At 47.6% G+C, this 26146-nt stretch overlaps 1 protein-coding gene across 1 annotated transcript; it reads left to right on the forward strand.

Moving 5' to 3' along the window:
* Positions 1-464: 464 nt before the first annotated feature.
* rrn3 (RRN3 homolog, RNA polymerase I transcription factor) lies at positions 465-10676 on the forward strand. Its single transcript, XM_080487618.1, has 17 exons — positions 465-704; positions 2542-2598; positions 2673-2762; positions 2876-3005; positions 3169-3228; positions 3326-3389; positions 3849-3918; positions 5506-5604; positions 5761-5856; positions 6197-6320; positions 6428-6558; positions 6669-6799; positions 6879-7066; positions 8577-8685; positions 9168-9320; positions 9678-9759; positions 10100-10676. The coding sequence occupies exons 1-17, from the start codon at positions 609-611 to the stop codon at positions 10214-10216; spliced, it is 1797 nt and encodes a 598-aa protein (XP_080343744.1). The 5' UTR covers positions 465-608; the 3' UTR covers positions 10217-10676.
* Positions 10677-26146: the final 15470 nt, after the last annotated feature.

A 26146-nucleotide genomic window follows, 5' to 3' on the forward strand; every position in this document is an offset into this window, starting at 1 on the left:
TCTCCTCCTCTCTTGTCTTCTCCCCTCTCCTCTCCTCTCCTCCCCTCCCCTCCTCCCCTCCCCTCCTCCTCTCCTCTCCTCCCCTCCTCTCCTCTCCTCTCCTCCCCTCCCCTCCCCTCCCCTCCTCCTCCCCTCCCCTCCCCTCCCCTCCCCTCCTCCTCTCCTCTCCTCCCCTCCCCTTCCCTCTTCTCTTCTCTTCTCTTCTCTTCTCTTCTCTTCTCCTCTCTTCTCCTCTCCTCTCCTCTCCTCTCCTCTCCTCTCCTCTTCTCTCCTCCAACATATTAAAACCACTTGTGTTGATGTGTCTTTTTTTGGAGAATGTTAAATATGATGACAGTGGTGTAAAGAAAGCCAGTCTGACTTATCCTGGCATCATTTCAGCTTCTTTTTTTTTTTTCTGTTTTCAGTGACACGCTGTTGTTTGGGCGGAACCTCTGTGTCTGGGGGAACAGGTTGACTGTGACACCGTAGCGTCACTTCCGTAAACACGCGCCTCTCTTCCGCGTGAACCCGTCGTGTGGCACGCGCCTCAGTTAAAAGTGAAAAACTGTTTTATTTCAACATGTCGCAGTTTCACCGCTTCAGGACGTTTTAGAGTCCGCGGTGGGATGGAGACGTACGGCCGGGACTTCCTCAACACGCCCCCGCTCAGGACGGTCCGGTTCGGCAGCAGCGTGGCGGAGATGTTCGAGAAACACCGGCGGGTGAGTCGGTCCGGCCGGAAAACCTGTTTACACTGTGAACACCAGTGCAGCACCAGAGACTGGGTCCAGGTCTTGGTCCTGGCCTTGTCCTGGTCCTGGTCTTGGTCTTATCAGATCTGCTCAGACTCTGTGAGACCTGGTCAGACCTCCACCCTCTGGACTCTCAGGTGCCAAATACCTTTCAAAACAAAAGCAGTTGAGACTTTGACTCTTTTCCCAGAAACACCTTCAGTGGACGTCCATGTTGAGTCTCTGGTTGGAGGAAACAGTCGTCAGAACCAGACGCTTCATGGAAGTTTCTGATCCCTTCAGAACTAAACTGGATTCAGTAGCAGAACGATGATCCGGATTCTAACGGTCTAGTGCTGTTCTCATCGTTTCTAGAGTCTAGACCATCGGTGTCCAAGCAGACAGAGACCGAGAGATGGTCCTACAAAGAGCCTCGTCATACTAATTGGGCTGACAAATAAACTCCTTCTCTCACACAGAGACAACATGACATACACATAATGTGTGATACATTTCCATATGGGATTATAAACGTTAGACAACAGTAGGCAAGGCCTGGATTTACAGCATTAACAGGAATAATAATCAGCCCACACAACCTAGCAGGGACCGTCTGCAAATTGCAAAACCGCTACAACAGTGAAGACCGATACTACAAACCACATGTCACGATCAAACCACGTGTTGTAGTTTGATCAAGTGAAGGCTGCAGTGAGTTTGGTGACACTGCAGCGAATACCAGTCAGGTTATTAGGTATTTTTGTGGTATTTGTCTTTGCTCTTGCAGAGGTTTGTACTTTGTAGACGGTCCCTGCACTCTGGTCACACAGCCAGATGCTCATAGAGAACAATGTTGTTTCTGTGGCACCGAAGACAACTACTCTTGACAACAATGAGCTTGTAGAATATTGCCTCCCTCACACCGACGGGGAAGAGGCGTCATTTGTGTGTTGATGATGTTTCGTCAAAGCCTCATTGAAGCTGGAACTTTACCGAGCTGCTCTCAGCAGGTCGAACTGTGTCGGGGTCTAATCCACCAATGAACTCCACCTTCTTCACAGACCTGCTCCCTGTGGCGTATCTGAAGCGTCTCTGTCCCTGAGCCTTCGTCTACTGGCCATGGTAGCTTTAAGTAGCCCGACCTGCCAAATATACTGTAGTGATGGTTGTGGAGTGTCGTTGACGCGGTCGGAGAGAGATGTTGAGGTCATGGTGCTCTGAGTGATGTATCTAAGTACAACTTAAGAAAATACAAACTCTGAGTTTTACATTACAACTATATATACTTGGCAGAGCCGCACTCCAATGATTTCAGTTAATGGATCAAAGAGCGACAGACAAAGAGGGGACAGGGACAGACAAAGAGAGGACAGGGACAGACAGAGAGGACATGGACAGACAAAGATAGGACATGGACAGACAAAGATAGGACAGCGACAGACAGAGAGGACAGGGACAGACAGAGGACAGACAAAGAGAGGACAGCGACAGACAAAGAGAGGACAGCGACAGACAGAGAGGACAGGGACAGACAGAGAGGACAGACAAAGAGAGGACAGGGATATACAAATAGAGGACAGGGACAGACAGAGATAGGACAGGGACAGACAAATAGAGGACAGCAACAGACAGAGAGGACAGGGGCAGACAGAGAGAGGACAGGGGCAGACAGAGAGAGGACAGCGACAGACAAAGAGAGGACAGGGACAGACAAAGAGAGGACAGGCAAACCCTTGTGGAGTCACTTCAGCAGCAGTAAAGCATCGGTACGGATACTGGATGGGATTGGCCCCTCCCTAGTTTCACCTGATCTCTGTCCCGGCTGCAGGGAGACTCCAGTGACTACGAGCTGCTCAAACACCAGCTGGCTGATCCAGACATCAAGGTAGAGTGAAGCAGGAGTGTTTGAGGAGATGTGACGTGTGGACCTGCTGCTTGCTGACCTCTGTGCTCTGACAGGACGCTCAGATCATCAACTGGCTGCAGGAGTTTCGCGGCTGCATGATGCAGCTCACCAAGGACCACGAGCAGCTCATCTACACCGTCCTGGTCGGTATTTCCAGTTTAGCAGCTCGTACCTGCAGTTGAACCTTATTGTCACAGCGCTGATTGAACTGATTGAATGTCTGTGTGAGCGTGAATCTCCTGCTGCGTTTCCTCAGAGGCTGCCGTGGGTGGGCCGGAGCCCCCCGGTGGTGGACGAGTACCTGACCTTCCTGGGGAACCTGGTGTCTGCTCAGACGGTCTACCTGTGCTCCTGCCTCAAGATGGTGGTGTCACACTTCACCCCCAGTACGTCCTCCTGGCTGACTGCTGCTCAGACTGCTGGGGGAGTCGGAGTCTAAAACACATAAACACCTCCAAACTCCACCGTCACAAGACTCACCGTAGTGGAACCCCGCTTGTTTCTGTGGTTATGTTGAAAAATGAAAACTCTGCCACTTTTGTTTTGCAGAGAGAGTGACAATCTGTGAAGGAGGAGTGGACATCTCTGATTCAGATGATGAAGATGAGAGTAAGCACCACTATTTGGTCTGTTTCTGCACATCTTAACGAGTACTGTAGGACTCGATGGTCGAATACAGAGATTTAGCAGCACTGCCTTTGTTCAGATCTTCCCAGAAGCTTCGACCAGAGTCACCAGGCGCTGCAGGTCATCCTCAGATACGTCCCGTCGTAAGTCACTCCATCAAACCTCATGCTTTAGTTGGGTTAATAAAGTCTGAACTCTTGATGTGTGCTTGGACGTCGTCGGTACAGACGGAGCTGAGACAAGGTGGCAAACCTGCTCTGCTTCCTCAAAGTCTCATTTCAGTCAAAGAAATAAAGAGCTTTTATACTCCTAAATGGTTTAAAGTGTCAGTGAGTTCAAAAGCTACATGCAAATATTCAACTGAATTAAACGAATGATCACTTTTTATATTTTAACTCCTGAACTGTGCGAGATGATTTGGTCCGACTGACACCAAACATCAACCGACCTGCTGAGAGCAGAACTTTAGAGAAGAACTGAGCCAATTCTGTTTGGGGCTTTATTCCTTTTTAAACGACCAGAATCATCCCATGGTGAGGCGACGACGCCCGTTTGGTTTCCATTTAAAATCTGGATTCTGAAGGTTTGTCCATGTTTTCCAGCACGAGTCGCTTCCTGATGCCCATCCTGCAGGAGAGTTTCCCCTTCATCCAGAAATCCTCCAGAAAGCTGGTGAGTGACTCCGGACCTCCCACATCTTCTTCATCATCGTTCTGCATCGGGAACGTGTGGAGTGGGACGGGAACGTTACCAGTCAACAGTTTGGACGCAGCTTCTCCGTCAATGCTTTTTCTTTATTTTCTTGACTGTTTACATTGTAGATCCACATCTGGAATTCTGGAGTCAACGATAGTGTGAAATAACTCAAAACATGTTTAATACTTTAGATTCCCCGAAGTCTTTTTTGCTCTGATTACTGCTTTTCATTCTGTGGATGAGCTTCATGAGGTCGTCACCTGAGATGCTTTTCCAGCGGTCTTGGTGAGGTTCTGGAGATGCGGAGCACTTTGTTCCTGCACTCTGGGTTCAGGTCAGGTGACTGCAGAGACAGCCCCTCTGCCAACGCTCATCACCCTCCTCCTTGTCAAATAGCCGTCACACTGCCTGCAGGTGTGTTTGCTCTCTCGTCCTGCTGAGAAATGAATGCTGGCCCAGCTGAAGAGCGGCTGGATGAGGAGGCATGTCGCTGCAGGATGCTGCGGTGGCCATGTTGGTTCTGTTTGCCTTCATCGACACAGCAGACCTCTCAAACATGGAGTCATCAGACCAAAGCACACGGTTCCTCTGGTGGAACGTTCTTTCCTTGTGTTGGTTGGTCCAAACAAACCTCCTCTGCCTGTTGCCTTTCCTCAGTAGTGGTTTCCCAGCAGCTATTTGACCATAAAGCCCAGATTGGCTCAGTCTCCTCTGAACATGAGATGAAGTCGGTGTCTCAGTTTGTTTTGATCTGAGCTGCTGGGAACTTGTGATTTCTGAGGCTGGTGACGGATGGACTTGTCCTCAGCAGCAGAGGCGACTCCTGGTCTTCCTTTCCCGGGCCGGTCCTCATGTGAGCCAGTGGTGTCGCAGCACCTGATGGTGTTTGGGACTGCACTTGGCGACACATTCAGAGTTTTTGCAATTTACCCGGCCGACTGACTGATCTTCAGTTCTTAAGGTGATGATGGGCTGTCGGTTCTCTTTACTTGGCTGATTGTTTCCTGACATAATATGAATTCTAACTAAGTCCAATGAGCTGTGTACCAACATGACTTCTGCACAACAGAACTCCTGATCCCAACCTCATTAAAAAGTCAAGAAATTCCACAAGTGAACCCCGACGAGGCTCCGCTGTGACGTGGAACCATTTGAGGCTCACTGAGGGGAGGCTGCTGTCAACAGCAAAGGGGGCGACTTTGAGGAATCTAAAGTATTAAACATGTTTTGAGTTATTTCACACTTTTTGTTTACGACATAGTTCCAGATGTGTTCAGTCATAGTTTTGCAGCCTTGTGTGAGATTCACGGTGTGTGTCCACATGTTTGACTGGCCGTGTATATGAGCGCTCTGTTGAATAAATTTAAACTAAAGAAGATCATTTTGTTTCTTTCCTCATCTTTGTTTTCTTTTTTATACATTTTTCTTTTCTTTTCTCTCGTGTGGATGTTCCTCTTTGTTCTTCTGGTTCCTGTGTGTCTTGGTCTCTTTCTGATTGATGAACCTCCGTCTGTTTGACTTCGTCCCTGTGTGGATGTTTTGACATGTCCTTCCTCTTCACAGGAGTGTTACGTCCACAACCTGCTGAGAGTGACGGTCTACATCCCGTCCATCCGCCGAGACGTTCTGGACCTCATCATGGGAAAGATGCTCAAGCTGGATGCAAGTCTTCTGAATTCTCCCTCAAACTGACTCAAAATACAAGAAACCCTCAAAATTCAGACTCTTAAAGTAGAACAGTTTGTCTACACACACACACACACACACACACACACACACACACACACACACACCAATACCAATGTGTGTGTGTTGTAGGTGAGTGCGTCCCGTGCTGACATCGAGGAGGCGGAGAAGAACGCAGAACAGAACCAGAGGACGGAGGAGCAGACGGAGGAGGGACTGTTTGACATGGTAACAGCCAACATCCGTCTGAATATGAAATCTGTCCACGACTCGCTGCTGTCAGTCCTCTTGATGTATAAATACTATAAGATTAATAATATCAAGAGATACATAACTACAAAAAGACTAAAGCATAGATAGAAAGCCCATGAATATAGAAACCAGAGAGTGTGTGTCTGTCTGTCTGTCTGTCTGTGTGTGTGTGTGTGTGTGTGTGTGTGTGTGTGTGTGTGTGTGTGTGTGTGTGTGTGTGTGTGTGTGTGTGTGTGTGTGTGTGTGTGTGTGTGTGTGTGTGTGTGTGTGTGTGTGTGTGTGTGTGTGTGTGTGTGTGTGTGTGTGTGTGCGCCAGGATGAGGACTTGTCTGCAGACCAGCCGTCCGTCCCCTCGGTGATGTTCCACCCGATGGCTGAGAAGCTGGACACTCTCATGGTCGTCTTCATGTCCTACATCAAGGACGTCTGCCATGTTGACGGTAGAACTTTGAAAACTTTTTGAAGAAGAACCAAAGTGATGCTCCTGTTGTGATGGTTGGTTTGTTTGTGTGTGTGTGTGGGTGTGTGTATGTGTGTGTTCTCCCAGGTTCTCTTCACGTGGAGAGGACCAAGGATCTGTTTCGAGATCTGCTGAGCGTGTTTGATAAGCTCATCCTGCCCACACACGCCTCCTGCCATGTCCAGTACTCACTGTTTTACCTGTGCAGCTTCAGAGTGGTAAGTACCTCACACTGTGTGTGTGTGCGTGTGTGTGTGTGTGCGTGTGCGCGCGTGCGTGTGCGTGTGTGTGTTGCTGGGCTTTAAACTGAGTGTGTGTTCTGTTTCAGGCTCTGGCTGAGGCCTTCCTGGACCACCTGTGGAAGATCCTGCAGGACCCGTCTCAGCCCGCGGTGCTGCGGCAGTCTGCTGCAGGATACCTGGGCAGCTTCCTGGCTCGAGCTCGATTTGTACCTGTGCTGTGAGTGTGTGTGTGTGTGTGCGTGTGTGCATGTGTGCGTGAGAGCTGCAGTGTGTCTGATGCTGAGTCCTCCCTGCAGCACAGTGCGGGCCTGCCTGGACCTGATGCTGTCCTGGATCCACCGCTACATAGACGCCCAGGACGGCAGCGGCAGGCAGGTGTGCTGCGACATCAGCCTGCATGGCCCGTTCTACGCCGCCTGCCAGGCCGCCTTCTACACGCTGGTGTTCAGACACAGAGCCATGCTGGAGGTCAACATGAAGAAAGGTAGAACTCCGTCTGCAGAGAGCGATCTGACCGTCATCACACACTCTGCTCATATCATCTCCACGCTACCAGAAATATTAATAATCAAGGAAAAATGTTTCCTTCATTTGAAATCCTGAAGCCCGAAGGAGCCGGCACCCAGGCCTCCAGGGTACCGGCTCATCCGGAGCTCGACCACGGCGGGTCAGCCTCCTCACAGATGCTAATGCTATCCTAGCTTTCTAAGATAGCCAACGAAAAATGTCAGTGGAAGAGGCTGTGTTGACGACGTGAGATGTTCATGCTAAACAAGCTCCGATTAACAACCTATGAATTGCAGTTTTAGCGGTGAAGATTCCAGTAGATACGATAGTAGTGAGGCGGCAGCACGGCTACACGGGTAGCGCGGTCCCAACCCAGGCGGGACGGGTTTTCTGGCGGTCCCACTGAAAACGCTGTGGATGGTACGGAAAAAAACCACAGACATAATATACAGAGACGGCTCATTGACTGGAGCTGACGTCGCACACAACGCCATATTGGATGGGGCATCCCGCACCTCCAGTGCATTTATTTCTACTGAGGAAGGCGAAGTCCACCTGTAATATTCATCACTCCCCGAATATGATTGTTAATGCTGAGATACTTTGTATTATGCTTCTATTTTTTTTTAAAGACTGACGAGAGAGAGCGAGACCCACAGTCCATTATTTCTAACATGTAAGAAGTGTATATGTGAGGATGCGTAAAAAGAGTTGCAGAAACAAGGGAGAGATTTTAATCTGAGGAGACTCATGATGCGAGTATCAAATATAAATACATCATCGGGCTGAAGTACACTTTCAGGGAAAGGCTGAGAAAGTTTTTGTGAACAAAACACAACAAAGTTGCTCGTTCTGCATTAACTCCCGTTGACTCTGATGCTACTGGAGAGAGAGATGTCCCATCCAATATGGCGGCGAGGAACAGGTCTGTGAGGAGGAGCCACAACGCAGCTGTCTGCTGATTGGTCAGTGACGACCGCCACTTCACTTCCCCACAATATTTAAATATTTCATCGACCGTAAACCCTCCTGTTGTTGTTTACATACGCTGCTTTATGCTCACTGGTTGATTTGTTAACTGGTTTATTGAAACGTCGACACGCAACACAACATGGCGTCTTCAACCAGGTGCAGACGCTCCTCTCAGTAACAGGAGGAGGAGCTTCAGCAGGAACTGCACGCTGCTGTTCACAATGAGAAACTTTAACCTGAGTGACAGATAAAGGTAGCTCAAGGCTTCACTCGGACGGCTGCGGAGCTGCGGCCAGGTGAAGCCGGCCGCTTCCGCGTTCTTCGCCCGACACGTCGCCGCGCCGTCCTCAACCCCGCCTACATCTTAACCTTTCTGTGGTGGGACGGCGCGACAGAGTAGGGTCTGGGTGCGCTTTGCTGTACGGTATGGTACGGTACCCCCCTGTCCTGCCCCGCCCCGCCCTGCTCCAGCACAGACTGCGGTGGAACGGCAGCTTGACTGTTGTGTGTTTCAGGTCTGGAGTACCTGCAGAGTCTGAACCTGGAGCGAGTCGTCATGTGTCAACTGAACCCCCTCAAAGTCTGTCTGCCTGCAGTCACCAGCATGTTCGCAGCCATCACCAGGTTCTGTCCTCCACTCCTCCTCCTCTTCTCCTCTGTTCCTCCTCTGCTCGTCTTCTCCTCCTCTGTTCCTCCTACTCCTCATCTACTCTTCTCTTCGGTTCCTCTTCTCCCCTGTTCCTCCTCTTCTCTTCGGTTCCTCCTCCTCCTCTACTCCTCTGTTCCTCCACTCCTCCTCCTCTTCTCTTCCTCTGTTCCTCCTCTACTCATTTACTCCTCTTCTCCCCTGTTCCTCCTCCACTCCTCTGTTCCTCCCCCATTCCTCCTCTGCTCCTCCTCTCCTCCTCTGCTCCCTCTCTCCTCTGTTCCTCCTCTTCTCCCGTTCCTCTTCTCCTCCTCTGTTACTCCTCTCTTCCTCTGTTCCACTCCTCCTCCTCTTTTCCCCTGTTCCTCCTCTGTTCCTCCTCTTCTCTCCCGTTCCTTCTCACCTCCTCTCTCTTCCTCTACTCTTCAGCTCCTCCTCACGTCTCCTCTCTTCCCTGCAGGAAGTACCAGGTGGTCTTCTGTTACACCATCATGGAGCGGAACAGTCGCCTGGTGCTGCCGGTGGTCCGTAGTTCTGCAGGGGGGGACTCTGTGGCCGCCATCACAAACCCCCTGGACAGCTTCTTCCCCTTCGACCCGTATCTGCTCCGGAGGTACTTGGAACCACTCCCTGCACCTCCTCTTCCTCCTCCTCCTCCTCCTCCTCTCGGTCTCCTCACTCTTCTCCTGAGAAGTTCTGTTAATCTGGGCTTTGTTTGCCCTCCGATTTGACTGAGAGGTTTACTGCAAATAAAATACAATAAAATCCTAGGATATTAAATACGTGACTAGAATACCTGTCATCAGATTCACACACACACACACACACACACACACACACACACACACACACACACACACACACACACACACACACACACACAAACACACACACACACACACACACACACACACACACACACACACACACCCCTACCCCTACCCCTCCTGTAACAGCCCTGTGTCTGTAGGTCCGGCCAGGTGATCCAGCCTCTCTATCAGGTCTGGGACGAGCTGGCCGACACAGAGCTGACGTCCTCTGGAGGTCCTCAGGTGAACACACACACACACACACACACACACACACACACACACACACACACACTGAACTTCATCGTAAAGTTCCATTTCAGTAAAGTGAACTCAGTGACGGAGAGATTCACTTTTACCACAACACTTTACTCCTTTTTCTGAATTATGAAGTTTCCTGGGAATTTTACTCTTTGTGATGAAATGAAATCTACATCCACAACATTAGTTCATAGCTTTTATAAAACGTATTTATTCTCTAAAAGTGATTTTATTAGTTTACTGTATTTCATTTATTTCAAACTTTATATTGTTGTGATATCATGTATGTAATGTACTTGTCATGTCTCTCTGTCTCTCTCAGACCTCGAGGGAGGATGAGGATGACTTCCTGGTGGGAATGACACCGAGCTCGTTGGACTCGGACCTGCGTAGTCCTGGTCTGGGTTCTCCCCCCATCAGCCTTCATAGGCCGTTCTAGACCCGCTCAACATATTATGATGAAAACCTGAAAGTTTTATAGAAAAAGAAATGGTTACGTTCCCTTTAAAGATTCATTCTTATAATGGGAACGGAACCATTTCTTTTTCTGTAAAAGGAAAAAAGACTTTTTTTCTTGCGTTTTATATTGAAAATCCCATAAAGGATCCGACTGATGTTGGTAAGAGTTTGATCTCTGCAGCTTCCAGCTCGTCTTCATAACTTCAGCCTGAAAACATGACGGACGCTCCTGAGCCAGCGGCCAGGAACTTCCTGATATGATGGCACCCCCCATGTCGCCCCCCTCCCTCCTGTACCAACAGAACCACAGCAGCCAGCTGAACCAGTTCAATCCTGGGTACAACGAAAAGCATTTGTGGCATGTGCACTCCTGGTGCTCTTCCTCCTGAACATTGTTTTTGTTCTGTTGGTTCTTCTGGAAAATATATGAAGTTGATTTCTCTCTGTGTTTTTACTGAAACTGTACAATGACCCCCCATAACGCACACAAATTGGGATTCTGGGATTCTTTTCCTAAAATAACAAAATATTGTCTTTAATTTAATTTAATTACTGATTAAACATCAGTTTGATCCAGTTTCCATCCATCTTCTCTACAACCTCTCCTATTGAGGGACGCTGGAGCTGAGCTCAGCTCGCTGGTCGACGGCAGGAGGTGCTTGGACACGTCGTGATCCACTTTAATGTTTTCATTTTAAATATTAGAGAAAAAAAACATACAAGCCAATATTGTAATAATCTATCCCAAAAGAGGCGGAGACATGATTATCTACTGAATCTACTGTTACTTGATGAAATTTGTGTCTAAAGATTTATTCTGTAGTTTCTCCTGCGTCACTGAAATAATCTTGTTTTCTGTTTTTATTGTGATCAAACACCTTTTAGACCTGCAGCTTCACCAATCATTGATTTTGAATAGTTGATGAATTTAAAAGGTTTTTATATTTGATTACATCATCAGTGTCACTACACTACCAGATGATTATATTAGTGGTTGGTACAAACGTCTCTAAAACCAATTGAAAGCTTTTATTCACTGTTGGATGTTTTCACTTGAGTTCACTAGTCGTCTGCCATTTTCGGCTCACTGTTACAATAGTTTGTTTTTTTTACTTATAGTTTATTTTCAGAACAAAATAAAATATGAAGAGAGCAAACAACAGGTGCCAGTCGAAATCGTGTTCACTGTAATGGGTCATACATTCATGGTTTAGAGTAGTACTTACATGTGTGGTATTTATAATGGACGGCAGACACAGATAAGGTCACATAAAGTGAACCCATAACACACATATATACCAAGAAGTATGACGTACCTGGCGCCTGATCAACTGATTTCTTAGATTTTTGCACCGGGGTCCTCTTTCCTTGTTGCTTCACTTTTATTTACAGGGATTTTTGTGTTTGTGTTGATCCAGTTAAAGGTTAAGAGGAGAGCTTTTATTTCCAGTCTAATCACCGTGTACCACTCCACCGGTAATCCATCACTGCAAGTATCTATCGCTGCTTCTAATTCTTTCTCCGTGATTTCTACTGTCAAATATGTATTTTGTATCTTTCCTATGGCGGGTTAGTCTAATAACTCCAGGTATTCCTGGACTGGTTGCTTCTCTGGTTTGATTGAGCATATCATGTTTTATAGTAATTTTCAAAAGATTTTTCTATTTCCTCAAGATTGCTGGACACCATTGATGTCTCGGGGTCTATTTAACCTCCATGCTGTTTTCTTAGGTGTACTCGGTGCAGATTAAGGTATACTGGGTAGTGGTCTGATGCATCCATAGGTCCAGTGGTGCATTCCTGCACGCTGTGTGTGTCATTGTTATTAATGAACAAGTAATGGAGTGTTGAATAGACTGCATGTACTACAGAGTACACTGTATAATTCTGTTTGGATCGGTGCAAGAACCTTTTTGGTTCAACATGTTGAAATCAGCGGGTTCTGTGATTCAGAGTCAAATAAATGGTGGGATATAAACATTGAGTATCCCTAACCCTCGTCTATTTTCAATCTTACACGGAACCAGAATAAACTGTACTTCCTTCTCCTTCATCAATTCAAACTTTAGAGATTTGCGTATCAAAACACCTCTTTTATTGGAAGAATCGTGTCCAAACATTTTCAATTTGGCATGTTCCGCTTCCGAGAGGTGTGTCTCTTGTAAAAATATAATTTCACTTTTCCCCTTTTCATTTTACTCGTCACTTTTCAACATTTGATAGGGTTGGTGAGCCCGCTAACATGAAGTGATTCTATTTTGAAATTACGGTGCATAACCTTCATTAATCATGTCTCTGATGTTGGAAACCTGCATGTGACAACAAGAACATCCACACAGAACTCCCAAAACCCTAACCCCAACCCTAACCCTAACCCCAACCCTAACCCTAACCCTAACCCTAACCCTAACCCTAACCCCAACCCTAACCCTCCTGAACCCCCACCAGCTCAATGCAGAGGGCTTTCAACCCCACCTCAACACAGACAATTTTAATAAACAAACTCATCAATACATTCAGCGACGTCTCGTAATTCACATTTTAGCTTTTGTATTATTGATAATTTTACTCCCCTTCTTCCCTTTTTACTCCCCCCATTTCCTTACCTCCTCATCCACTTCCCCATCCTAAACCTAACCACACCCCCCCTTTCTTTGCTAACCTTAACCCCTCCCTCCCCTTGCCTAAAACCTAAACCCCCCCACCCCTGACTTACCTAACCCGAACCCCCCCTTTGCCTAAAACCCAAACCTTTCCCCCCCCCCTTTGTACTCCCCTTCTTCCTCTTTCCTCCCCCCATTCCCTTACCTCCTTATCCACTTCCCCATCCCAAACCTAACCACACCCCCCTCTTTCTCACCTAACCTTAACCTCTCCCTCCCCTTGCCTAAAACCTACCCCCCCCACCCCTGACTTACCTAACCCTAACCCCCCCCCCCCCCCCCCCCCCCCCCTTCTCCAGTAATTTATAATTATTTTTTTAAGAAAACGAATATTCGAACGTCGACTGATTTTTAGGACCCTGAGTTCATTTTTATTTGGGGGATATCTCTCTTAATTTCTTTTTTACTTCATTAAAAAATGTTCCAAAAAGTCTTCTTTTATTCTCCCTTTTTAGGGAACAAGTGAACACACCTCCTTTTAAGACACTCCCTTGGGAGAAAAAAGGTGATACTACCTCCTTTTAAACCCATGGCGTTTTTTAATAACAAAACCTGAGGTGAGACTACCCTCTTTTAAACTTATTAATAATAATTTTTTAAATATCAAAGGAAAACACTTTTAAAACATGGTTACCTGTTGCCCGTGCCTTTCCTTCCTTTTATCCCAAACCTAACCCTAACTCCCAACCCTAACCCCAAACCCTAACCCCCAACCCTAACCCTATCCCCTTCCCAATTCCTTTCACCTAACCCTAACCATTCCCACCCTATACCTAACCCTAACCGCCCCCCAAAACCCTGCCTCGTCCCCCCCTTTTTTTACTCTCCCAACCCCCCCATTTCCCCTTTCCTAACCCTAACCATTCCCACCCCCCTACCTAACCCTAACCACCCCCCAAAACCCCCCGCATTCTTTTCCCTATCCCCCATCCTCTTTCCTAACCTTAACCATTCCCACCCACCATACCTAACCCTAACCACCCCCCTATACCCTCTTTTCCCTACCACCCCGACTCCCCCTTTCCTCCTTCCCCCAACCTCCTCTATCCCCCTTCCCCATTCCCCCCTACCTAACCCTAACTATCCCACCCCCCCAAGCCAAACCCCCCCCCCCCCCCCTCCCCCTCCTGTCCTCCTAACCCTAACCCATGTCCCGAACCCTAACCATCACAGGACCCTTGCCTAACCCTAACCCTGACCCAGGAAGTCCTTACCTAACCCTAACCGTCACAGGAACCTTGCCCAACCCTAACCCTGACCCAGGAAGTCCTTACCTAACCCTAACCGTCACAGGAACCTTGCCCAACCCTAACCCCATCACAGGAAGCCCCTACCTAACCCTAACCGTTAGGTCACAGGAACCTTGCCCAACCCTAACCCCATCACAGGAAGCCCCTACCTAACCCTAACCGTCACAGGAACCTTACCTAACCCTAACCGTCACAAGAACCTTGCCCAACCCTAACCCCACCACAGGAAGCCCCTACCTAACCCTAACCGTCACAGGAACCATGCCCAACCCTAACCCCACCACAGGAAGCCCCTACCTAACCCTAACCATTACAGGGAGTCCATGCCCAACTCAAACTGGCACAGTAAGTCCTCACTTAAACTTAACAGGCATAGTTAACCTTTGACCTCAACCCGGGCACAATTATAATCTTAGTATTTGAAATATAAGGGGTTAAAAAAATCTGGGTTACCTCTAAGTCCAAACAAATACACATATACAAGTCCAAAAGTTCAATAACATCATTGAATGGCTATAAAAAATATATGGATCTACGGTGTAACAAGGCAATAATTTATAAGCGGACAAAGAAAAAAAATCAAAAAAAGAACGAAACAAATCGGAAAAAACAAGTACGTATTATAAAACACCCTAATTAATATGCAAGGAATCCAAAAATATCAGGGGATTCCTTTACAAGGACAAACACCATTGGCTAGTTTAAAAACATCCTTAAGAATCGGGTACTCCAGAATATGGGTTGTATTTAAAGGGTTAAAGGGTTTTAAAACTTAAAAGAGTCATTGAACAATTATGCAAAGTCAAACACCATTGGGTTGATTTAAAAACATGAGATAAAAGAACACTCTAAAAAAATCTGGTACGCCAGATTATATTTAAATGATTTAAAGGAGACATATCATGCTTTTAAATCCTTCCTTTTTACATATAAATCATGCAGTTGTGGTCTATACAACGCGAAACTGCAATGCTTGGGTCTGAATTCCTCATTATTAGAGCTCCACAGGCCCCTTTTCTACCCCTTTTCTGATGTGCTTCTGAGAGCAACTCGTTTTGGGGCGGTCTCTTCATACCCCGCCTCCTCTCCAGGTTGCAGAGGTCACACTCGGTTCAACGTCACCCTGTTCGGCCATCTTTGTAGTTTGATAGAACAGATACAATTATCTAGCGGCGCAGAAACTTTATATTCACACATTATTTACAAAATGTCAACAACGGAAGATTTGTCCATCCAGCCATACATGTTGGAGCCAGAGTCGGACCCGGCGGAGCGAGATGAAAATGACGATGATGCAGCTGCAGAACAACGTCTTCATATGGATGTAACGCAATGGTGTGTTACTATATTTACACTAACTTCTCCATCCATGCCCACTACTACAATACTGCCCGTATTACAACGACTATTTAACACAGAAGTTACATTCTAATCTAAAACGAGCACACAGCGCTAACATATGAAGACGGTGCAACTGCTAATGCTAACAAAACAATGACAGGGACGTCTTATCATCACACTTTTTAGCGTTATATACAGCTTACCGAAGTGCTCTGTTCGTCGTCTCCATAGATAGAAGGAACTGACCGCTCAATCAGACCAAGTCTTTCGGCAAATCCTTCTTTATACTGGCGGAGGTTGCTGAAGCAGTCGTCCTTAAAGTGATTCGCGCACACAAAAATGACCTTACCCACAGATGTGGGTACATTTCTGTGAAAAATAAAACTCAACCAGGCACTTCGAAAAGGTTCTGATGCTGGGAGACGGTGTAACGAAGCTTGTGGGTTACTACATCCAACAACCGAACATTTCGACTTATCCTCTCGTAACTTCGGCACCCTTAGGTTGGACTACAAAATCGCAGCGAGAAACAAAAATGGCGGATTGCTCGAAATGTCGATGTCCTAATTTGGCAGTTCCGCTGAGAATACTGTGACGTCATTGTTCAAAAAACGTAATAGAGAATAGAAAAATCGAAACCGATCGCAAAATATGACCAAAACAGAATATAAAGATATCAACGGAGCACCTGAAGAGACTACTTTGAACTTTTCTGTACTTCTAAACACTCTAAATATACAACAAAATGCATTTAAGGGCTAAAAAAGTGGATTTAGCATGATATGTCCCCTTTAAAGGTGAACGAATAATTGTACAAAGTTAAAATCCTGTTTTGGTTTAAAGGTTTTTAATTGGATGCAGGTTTCTTTAAAATGTTACATGTGTTAAAACAGAAACCAAGTTGGCAGCCACCTATAAAAGGGACTGCCTCTTCTTCTCTGCCACTTGCATTCCAACAGGAGAGCAAAACAACACGCATTTCGTTTGAGAGCTTTTCATTGTGTGTTGGCCTGAAGAAGACAGGAAGACCTGTCGAAACGTAGCTTAGAGCACACATTTCAATTCATAGTTTGTTTTGTTGGTTTTATTTGTTTATTTCATTTTCAAATAAAAAATAAATAACAAAAAGTAAACAAATTAAAAAAAAACTTAAAAAAAATTATTTTTGGGGGGAAAATATATTTCCACAGGGATTACATATCCTTAACAGGATATGGCGCATGACTGGACCCAGGTGCGTAATGGACGCAGACGCCAACGCCCGGGTACACAACCCTGGCAGACCTACGGGGGGAGGGCCAGTGCATCGTCTATTTCCTTTAGGAGACAGTCCCCTACTCCTCACCCTACTCCTCACCCTAACCCTAACCCTAACCCAAACCCTAACCCAAACTCTAACCATATGCAAATGAGAGTCATAGAAGCCAGAGTCATACTGCATTTCATCCTTATACCTATGGTAGGATTACTATTGCAACAACACATCATCAGTAGGGTAAAACTAACCTGTCTCACGACGGTCTAATCCCAGCTCACGTTCACTGTTAGTGGGTGAACAATCCAACGCTTGGTGAATTCTGCTCCTCAACCCCATACCCCAACCCAAACCCCTTACCCTAACCCTAACCCTAACCCTAACCCTAACCCTAACCCTAACCCTATTAACCCCAACTGGTAAACCTTAACCCCAACCCCTTCCTTACCCCCAACCCCTTACCCTAACCCACCCCCCCACACCAACCCCTTACCCTAACCTCGAGAAATTAACCCCAACTTGTAACCCTTAACCCCACCCCAAACCCAACTCCTTACCCTAACCCCCAAACTTTAATACACACTGTCTCCCCCTGCTGGCCGCACCACTTTACTATCTGTCATATCCTGTTACAGAGTGCTTTGATAATCTCAACAATGACATGTATGGAGCAGCATTTTGGAAACTCACTCACTCACTCATACACTCAAAACACACACACACAAACACACTCACTTACTCAAACACACACACACACACACACACACACACACACACACACACACACACACACACACACACACACACACACACACACACACACACACACACACACACACACACACACACACACACACACACACACACACACACACACACTCACAAAATGTTGCAGTCATCTATTTGCACTGACAGCTCCAAAATTGCTCCAATCTGTCTCTGTTACCAAAAGGCTGCTCCATACATGTCATTGTTGAGATTATCAAAGCACTCACTCACACACTCAAAACGCACGCACGCACGCACGCACGCACACAAACACAAAATGTTGAAATCATCTATTTGCAATGACATTGCTCCAATCTGTCAAAGAGGTCTGCCTCTATGGCTCCCTCTGCTGGCTCAACTGTGAGCTGCCATCTGCAAATGAGAGTCATAGAAGCCAGAGTCAAACTGCTTTTCATCCTTATACCTAACCCTAACACTAACACTAACACTAAACCCTAACCCTAACCCTAACCCTAACCCTAACACACTTCGTCCACTGTGAGACTCACAGTGGAGGGAGGGAGTCACACAGTGGAGGAAGGAACTTTCAAAGTTGAGGGAGCCTCACAGTGGAGGGAGTGAGTCTCACATGTAAGAGGGCTCACAGTGGAATGAGGGAGCCAAAAGTGGAGGACAGTAGTCTCAAAGTGGAGGGAGGACGGTAGTCTCAAAGTGGAGGGAGGGTGTCTCACAGTGGAACGAGGCTGTCTCACTGTGGAGATGCCTCACAGTGGACGGAAGGAGAATCACAGCAGAGGGAGGGAGTATATTAAAATGGAGGGAAGTAATCCTATAGTGGAGGGAGTTAGCTTGACAGAGGATTGAGGGAGTGTCTGAGTGGAGGGAGCCTCACAGTGGAGGAAGGGAGTCACACATTGGAAAGAGGGAGCCTCACAGTGTAGGGAGGGAGTCTGAAAGTGGAGGGAGTCTCACAGTGGAGGGAGCCTTACAGTTTATAGAGGGTGTCTCGAATAAGAGGGAGGGAGCCTTACTGTGAGGGAAGGAATCCTATAGTGGAGGGATGGAGTCTCACAGTGGAGGGAGGGAGCCTTATAGTGGAGGGAGCCTCACAGTTGAAGGAGGGCGTCTCACAGTGGAGGGAGGGAGTCGCAGAGTCGAGGGAACCTCACAGTGGATGGAACCTCACAGTGGAAGCAGGGAGTCTCGCAGTGGAGGCAGGGAGTCTCATAGGGGAGGGAGGGAGTCTTACAGTGGAGGGAGGGAGCCTCACAGTGGAGGGAGCCTCACATTGGAGGGAGGGAGTCTCACAGCAAAGAGAGGGAGTCTCACAGGGGAGAGAGGGAGGCTCACAATGGTGGGAGGGAGCCTAAAATGGAGTACGGAAGTCTCAGAATGGAGGGAGGGAGTCTCAAAGTGGAGTGAGATTAACAGTGGAAGTAGTCTGAAAGTGAAGGGATCCTCACAGGGGAGGGAACTCACAGGGGAGGGAACCTCCCAGTGGATGGAATCTCACAGTGGAGGGAGTCTCACAGTGGAGGCAGAGAGCCTCACAGAGAAGGGAGCCTCACAGCAGAGAGAGGGAGTCTCACAGTGGAGGGAAGGAGTCTCACAGTGTAAGGATTAAGATTCAGATGACAACTGATTAAGGTTGAGCTCTTTTTAATAACTTTAGACACTTACATAAACTACAGTAATTTATCATGTTGCTTTTTACACTATATGTTGATACTTTGGCCATCCTGTGAGATCCACACATCTCAAGAAACTTAAAAATGATTTATCTAGAAGTTTCAAGCAGTTTCAACTTATTCATTAAATTTCCGTGCAATTGTCAGTGTGCTCATTTGTGGCCAAAAACATGCTCCAGACGAGGTACTGAATTTGAATTGACGATTGTATTTCAAAAGAAACAGTTTGTACTTTCACTGTTCAAGTCCAGACTTGATGGATTCAGCATTTTCTAGCAGTTTCAACTTGTTCATTGGGTTTACTTGTGCGATAGTCATTCCCATCATTTTTGGCCAAAAACGTGCTCCAGACGAGATACTGAGTGTGATTTCGGAAAAATGTTTATATTTCACAAGAACAAACTCGTACTTTCACTGATTAACCACATACAATATGGATTCAGCATGTTCAATCAGTTTCAACCTGTTTATTCATTGGATTTACTTTGTGCAGCAGAATAGTCCTGTCTGGGACAGGACTATACTAGACGGGTTTAGTCTCTGGTTAACATGGAGGCGTAAACCAATCAGGACAGCCCACCCTACTATAAAGCGGGTGGGTGGTCTCCGTGCGCGCCCTCTCTCTCTCCAAGGCTCAGGGCACGCCCCTTCTGGTCGCTTCGCTCCGCACTTCCGTAAACATCATGGCTCTCAGGGCTGGTTGAACCCCTCCGCACCACGTTGTGGATTGCTGCTGGTAGGTCACGCTTTCTGTCCAGTTATAGCCTCTCAAGGCACGGAGGTTACCCGCATGTTAAAGCTCGCGAATGTTGTAGGAAGCTACGGGTGGCTACAACGCTCAGACGTGCTTTCCCTTCCAGGTGTGTGGCACACCGCGTCCCTGAGGTATGTAGCCTGAATGGTGCCAGTCAGTATATCATGTGTTTTGTTCTCGATGTGAGCTTCCCCTGTGATCCCTGTTTACATTTAGTGGCTGCATTGGAGAGCTGCGGCTGCTACTGGGCCGCTGCTCCTCGCCGCTGCTTTGCCTCCCAGCTGTTCTGCCTCCCAGCTGTTCTGCCTCACTACTGCCTCACTGGACTTCCAGCCCGGCTCCTAGCCGTGTAACCCCAGCCTCATCTCGGCTGCCGGGCCGGCCACGGCTGGGCCGGGTTCTGTCCATTTGGGTTTTAACCTTTTGTATCGAACCACTGCCTTTTTAAGTTGAGCTTCCGCCTCATTTTAAAGTGTGTACGCAGTGGGGTACACTGTCTTTGGTTTACATTGTTGTGGTTGACTTTCTTTTGTTATGTTTATTGTTTTGGTTTAATGTTCAGTTTGTGTAGACACCCTCATTTTGTTTAGTTTTGTAGTTGTTCTGGGACTATCTTTTGTTTCCGGAATTTGAATTTAAGGTCCTAGTTTGGTATAGTTTCTTGTACATTATGTTGAGTTAAAATATAATTTCCTTTGTACTTGCGTTGTAATATTATAGGTGGCTGTTTGTCGCCTATCATATGGTCTTTTCTTTTCTTTTCCTGTGTTGAGTGTTCCCTATTCATTATATCCCTCTATTTCATACGCTGAGCCCCTACGGTGGTGGACTAGAGTCCGTGGTGGTGGTACCCCTCTTCTTGCGTGCTGTGCGAGTCCCGGGCCCTCTTTTGGTTTCTTCCCTTCACGTGTGTGTGTGTGTGTGTGTGTGTGTGTGTCTGTGTGTCTGTGTGTGTGTGAGGCTAGTATTCACCCGGTGACCTCTCCCTGGGATCCACTCACCCCCCCCCGTCGACACGCTGCCCCGAGGTAAGCCGGCTCTGATCTGGAACACCGCCCCCTTTATTTTATAGGAGTGTTTTTATGAGTGATTTCTTAAATTGTTAATAAAAAGGTATTATATTGTCAAGGAACCACGTGTCCTGCCTCTTGGTATAACGGACCTGTTTGCCTCTGAAGTAGTGACCAGAGGTGGAACAATTCCCGGGGTGAAATCCCCCGGGTGGTGTTGTCAGCAACTTGCTGAGTCTTTGTAATAAGTTTTCAATTAGGCTCTAAGCTCCACCACAATCCTATTTATCCCACTCATCTCGCCACAATTGGCGTTGTCGGCAGGATTTACTACCAGGCAGAGACGTGTGTTCCTTGTTGTTTGTTTTTTTTCATTGTTTACCCCTAACAGATTTCTGAACCCACTTCTGCACCAGTGGACCCCCAACCACGTCTACCAGCTGATGCTTCCCTTCCAAAAATCCAACCTGCAGGGAAGGCATCACCTTCTGCAAACCAGCAGCAGACAAGCCAACTACCAGGGACAGCTGATGTTGTTCCAGTTAATAGAGAGGCGTCCCTGAGAAGAACCACTCGTACCAATGCGGGAGGCATCCAAATCTTAATCATCTACCTCTGGCTGCAGGGAGTCGGGCTATAGGGGCTATGAATCCTCGGGTACCTGTGCCTTATGTTTCTGTTATTTATTTTGTTATATATTATCCTCAGGCTCAGATTCTGCAGTTGATAACCCTGAAAGTTTGGTTGCAGCTTGTCCACACATCCCCATATGGATGGGAGGGCTTGAGGTGCCATGTCTGGTTGACACAGGGTCCATGGTGTCGACCATAACGGAGAGTTTCTTTGGTCAACATTTTGAACCCTGGGGCCCAGAAAAGCTCCATTCCTGTAACTGGTTGAGACTAAGTGCTGCTAATGGGTTAGCAATACCTTATGTCGGCTACTTTGAATTGGATGTGCAGCTGTGTGGTAAAGTTATTACAAAGAGAGGGGTGTTGGTGGTCAAGGATTCCCCACACAGGGTGCCTTCTGCCCCTGGGGTGCTAGGAATGAACATTATCAAGGAATGTTACTGGGAGTTGTTTGTACAGCATGGCCCTGCTCTCTTTAACTTACCCTCTGTGTTGCAGGCTCCCACTCCAATTCGGCAAGCCTTCCAGCAGTGTCATGAGGCCCAAGCTAATACCATCTCTGATCGTTCAGGTCGTGTTAAAGTGAAGGGAGGGAGGGTTTGCAGAGTTCCAGGGGGTACTATTAAAATTGTAGCAGCCACCTGTCCCCAATGTCACCCAGCGGATGATGTCTTGTTTGAGCCCCTAAGCAAAGGTTTGCCTGCAGGTTTATTAGCATCCCCCGCATTGGTCCGTGTGAGTAGAGGTACTGTTCACATTCCTATTGTCAATGTAGGGACCCAGGATGTTGTGCTGTACCCTCGCACTGTTCTAGGTACCGTGAGTCATGCCCACCGGGTTGGTTCGGCCGCAGGTCTTGAGGAAGGTGAGGGATCGGCCACCGTGTCTTCCCAGGCTGTAACAAGTTCAGTGCAGGACAAGATGATTGCAGTTGATCTTGCACCACTCACAGAGCAGGAGCAGCACCAGGTCACATCTTTACTGCACAAATACAGTAATGTCTTTTCTGCTCATGAGGGAGATATAGGTTGCACCACTCTAATTTCTCATGATATCACATTAGTGGATCCCCCCATCGGAGTATGAGGCGGCAAAGGCCCACATCCACCAGCTCTTAGAGACACAGGTTATCCGAGAAAGTAGTAGCCCCTTTGCCTCGCCTATTGTGTTTGTGAAGAAAAAAGATGGCAGCCTTCGTTTGTGCGTGGATTATAGACTCCTGAACAGCAAGACCCGCAAGGACGCTTTTCCACTGCCCCGCATCGAAGAGTCCCTGGATGCCCTATCAGGAGCCAGCTGGTTCTCAACCTTGGACTTGACTGCCGGGTACAACCAAGTACCTCTCACAGAAAAGGACAAAATGAAGACTGCGTTTTGCACCCCCTTCGGATTGTTTGAGTGGAACCGAATGCCATTCGGGCTATGCAATGCACCAGGCACTTTTCAGAGACTAATGGAGAGAATCTTTGGAGATCAGCATTGTCAGTCATTGTTATTGTACCTTGATGATGTTGTGGTTTTCTCCTCCACTGTAGAAGAGCACGTTGAGCGCTTGGATGCTGTCCTGGGCCGCTTGAAGCAAGAAGATCTCGAAGTCAAGCTAGAAAAGTGCTCTTTCTTCAAACCAGAGGTGAGCTACTTGGGCCACATCATATCCAAAGATGGCGTGTCCACAGATCCAGGCAAAATAGAGGTCGTCTCAAAATAGAAGCGACCCTAACCATGTTTCTGAGCTACGTTCATTTCTAGGTTTTGCAAGTTACCATCGCCGTTTCATTGAATGAAACTGGCTGCTCCTTTGCATCGCATGGTTGCTGAATTAACTAGCACAAAGTCCCATAAACCATCAGGAAAGAGCTTACCTGTTGCATGGACAGAGGAGTGTGAGCAGAGCTTTGAGGGCCTCAAAAGCAAGTTGGTGGCTTCCCCAGTGCTGGCTTACGCAAACTTCTCCTTACCCTTTCATCCTTGAGGTCGATGCCAGCTACAGTGGACTGGGTGCAGTACTCTCGCAAGAACAAGATGGTAAGGTCAGACCTGTCGCCTATGCTAGTCGTGGCCTTAAGCCTGCAGAGCGGAACATGAACAATTACAGCTCAATGAAATTGGAGTTCCTGGCTCTCAAATGGGCCATGACCTAAAAATTCAGAGATTATCTACTGGGACAGGAATGTATTGTGTACACGGACAATAACCCCCTCAGTCATTTGCCCACAGCCAAGCTGGGAGCTACGGAACAACGGTGGGCTGCCCAACTTGCTGCATTTGATTTTACCATCAAGTACAAGCCTGGTCGAACAAACAAGAAAGTGGATGCCCTTTCCAGACAGAATCCAGCCAGGGCAAACGTAACGGACTATGTAGCCTCGGGCATTCCAGTGCCAGGATCCCCGCAGCAAGCTATTGATGCTAATCAGGCTACTCAGGCCACAATCTCTGCTTTTCCTTGCCACACTCAATCCGATCTACATGTTTTACAGGAAGCAGACCCTACCATCAAGGAGTTCCTGCGGTTTTGGACAAGGAAGACGGGCCCTGATGCCGCCGAGCGACGGCAGGTCTCGAAGGAGTTTCTGGTGCTGGTCAGACAGTGGGACCGGATAGTGGAGAAAGATGGGGTGCTGTTTCACCAAGTCTGCCGCCCCAAGGGAGATGAGGTTCTCCAGCTGGGGCTACCAATGTCACTGAAGAGTCAAGTCCTGCAGCAGCTTCATCATGAGCATGGACATCAAGGTGTTGAAAGGATGACTGACTTGGTCCATCGGCGGTGCTACTGGCCGGGGATGCACCACGACATCAAGCAATGGTGTAAAGAGTGTGAAAGTTGCCAGGTAGCCAAAGACGTTCAACCTGCTTCCCGAGCCTACATGGGCCATTTGCTTGCTTCTCGACCAAACCAAATACTTGCTGTTGACTTCACTGTGCTGGAACCATCGAAGAATGGGATGGAGAACGTCCTTGTGATGACAGATGTCTTTTCAAAGTACATCCAAGCAGTCCCAACCCATGACCAACGAGCTTCTACAGTGGCCCAGGTGCTGGTCCACGAGTGGTTTTGCAAATTTGGAGTGCCTAGTCGTGTCCACTCAGACCAAGGCCAGAATTTTGAGAGCAACCTCATCCAACAGCTCTGCAGTATGTATGGGATTGAGAAAAGCTGCACGACTCCCTACCATCCAGCAGGTAATGGCCAATGTGAACGGTTTAACCGTACGTTACACAACCTTTTACGCACCATGCCTGTAACTAAGAAGAGAGATTGGTCATGTTACCTTCCACAAGTGATCTTCTCCTACAACACCACAGCGCACCAGTCCACCGGTGAGTCACCATTTGTCTTGATGTTTGGCCAAGACCCTCAGTTGCCTGTCGATTTCCTTTTGGGCAGAGTACCGGAACCTATGCTCAACAGCACCCATGACTGGATTGTGGAACACCAGACCCGGCTGCGTCATGCTTTTGAGGGTGCCACAAAGCATCTGGAGGCGTCAGCTCATCGACGGAAGGAGCATCATGATCAACATGTGCAAGATGCCCCCCTGCAAAGAAGGTCAATTGGTCTACCTCAGGGATGTGGGTGCTAGAGGCCACCACAAAATATAGGACATCTGGAGCTCGGTAGTGTACAAAGTGCTCAGGGCCCCAGCAGAGAGAGGATCGGTGTACACCATTGCCCCTGTGGACAACCTCTATTAGGGAAAACATGTCCATCGTTCACTACTAAAAAGTAAAATGGATCGTGTGGTTAACCCTTCACAGGATGGTGCATGATTGTTGCATTGTTGAGGTTAGCGCAGATTTCTGAACCTACTACTGCACCAGTGGACCCCCAACCAAGTCTACCAGCTGATGCTTCCCTTCCAAAAATCCAACCTGCAGGGAGGGCATCACCTTCTGCAAACCAGCAGCAGACAAGCCAACTACCAGGGACAGCTGATGTTGTTCCAGTTAACAGAGAGGCGTCCCTGAGAAGAACCACTTGTACCAATGCGGGAGGCATCCAAATCTTAATCATCTACCTCTGGCCACAGGGAGTCGAGCTATAGGGGCTATGAATCCTCGAGTACCTGTGCCTTATGTTTCTGTTATTTTCAGGCCCTGGCAGTGAATGTACTGTAAATCGTCGGGTCGACGATTTAGAAACCCGGGGGTAGATTGTGGTGGGGGAATACCTGCAGGTGCAATACTGCAGGTGCAGGCAGCCACATAATCAGGGCCAGGCTATTTAAGACAGGTGCTCCCCTTTGTTCTCTCTCTGCTTCCTGATCTCTGTTCCTGCTGTGGCTGGCAGTGGTTGGTCCCCCAGGTAGGTGAAGAAGTGGTTTGACTCACACTTTCTTCTTGGTAACTCTTTTAATAGTTGTAACTTTTTGTTTAAAGCGTGGTTGACTGGGCAGGGCCTGTGTTGCAGCCCTCTCCTCTCTGCAACTAAGGAATTAGCTAATGCCCCATACCAGAGGTGGTGAGTAGGGTCATGGTTCTAAAATACATTCAGCTGTAAATATAGGTTAAGCCTGGCTAATGAGGTTTTCCCCTTTCCCAGGTTCTCCTGCCACGTGACCACTGCTGTTTGGTCTTAGTTTGATTT

The sequence above is a fragment of the Lipophrys pholis genome (assembly GCF_963383615.2).
Source record: "Lipophrys pholis genome assembly, chromosome: 19".
Classification (NCBI taxonomy): Eukaryota; Metazoa; Chordata; class Actinopteri; order Blenniiformes; family Blenniidae; genus Lipophrys; species Lipophrys pholis.

Coding starts and splice junctions, on each gene's coding strand:
- rrn3 (XM_080487618.1), top strand. CDS start 609: ATGGAGACGTACGGCCGGGACTTCCTCAACACGCCCCCGCTCAGGACG. Junction 705..2,541: donor TGTTCGAGAAACACCGGCGG/GTGAGTCGGTCC, acceptor TCCCGGCTGCAG/GGAGACTCCAGTGACTACGA. Junction 8,686..9,167: donor ATGTTCGCAGCCATCACCAG/GTTCTGTCCTCC, acceptor TCTTCCCTGCAG/GAAGTACCAGGTGGTCTTCT.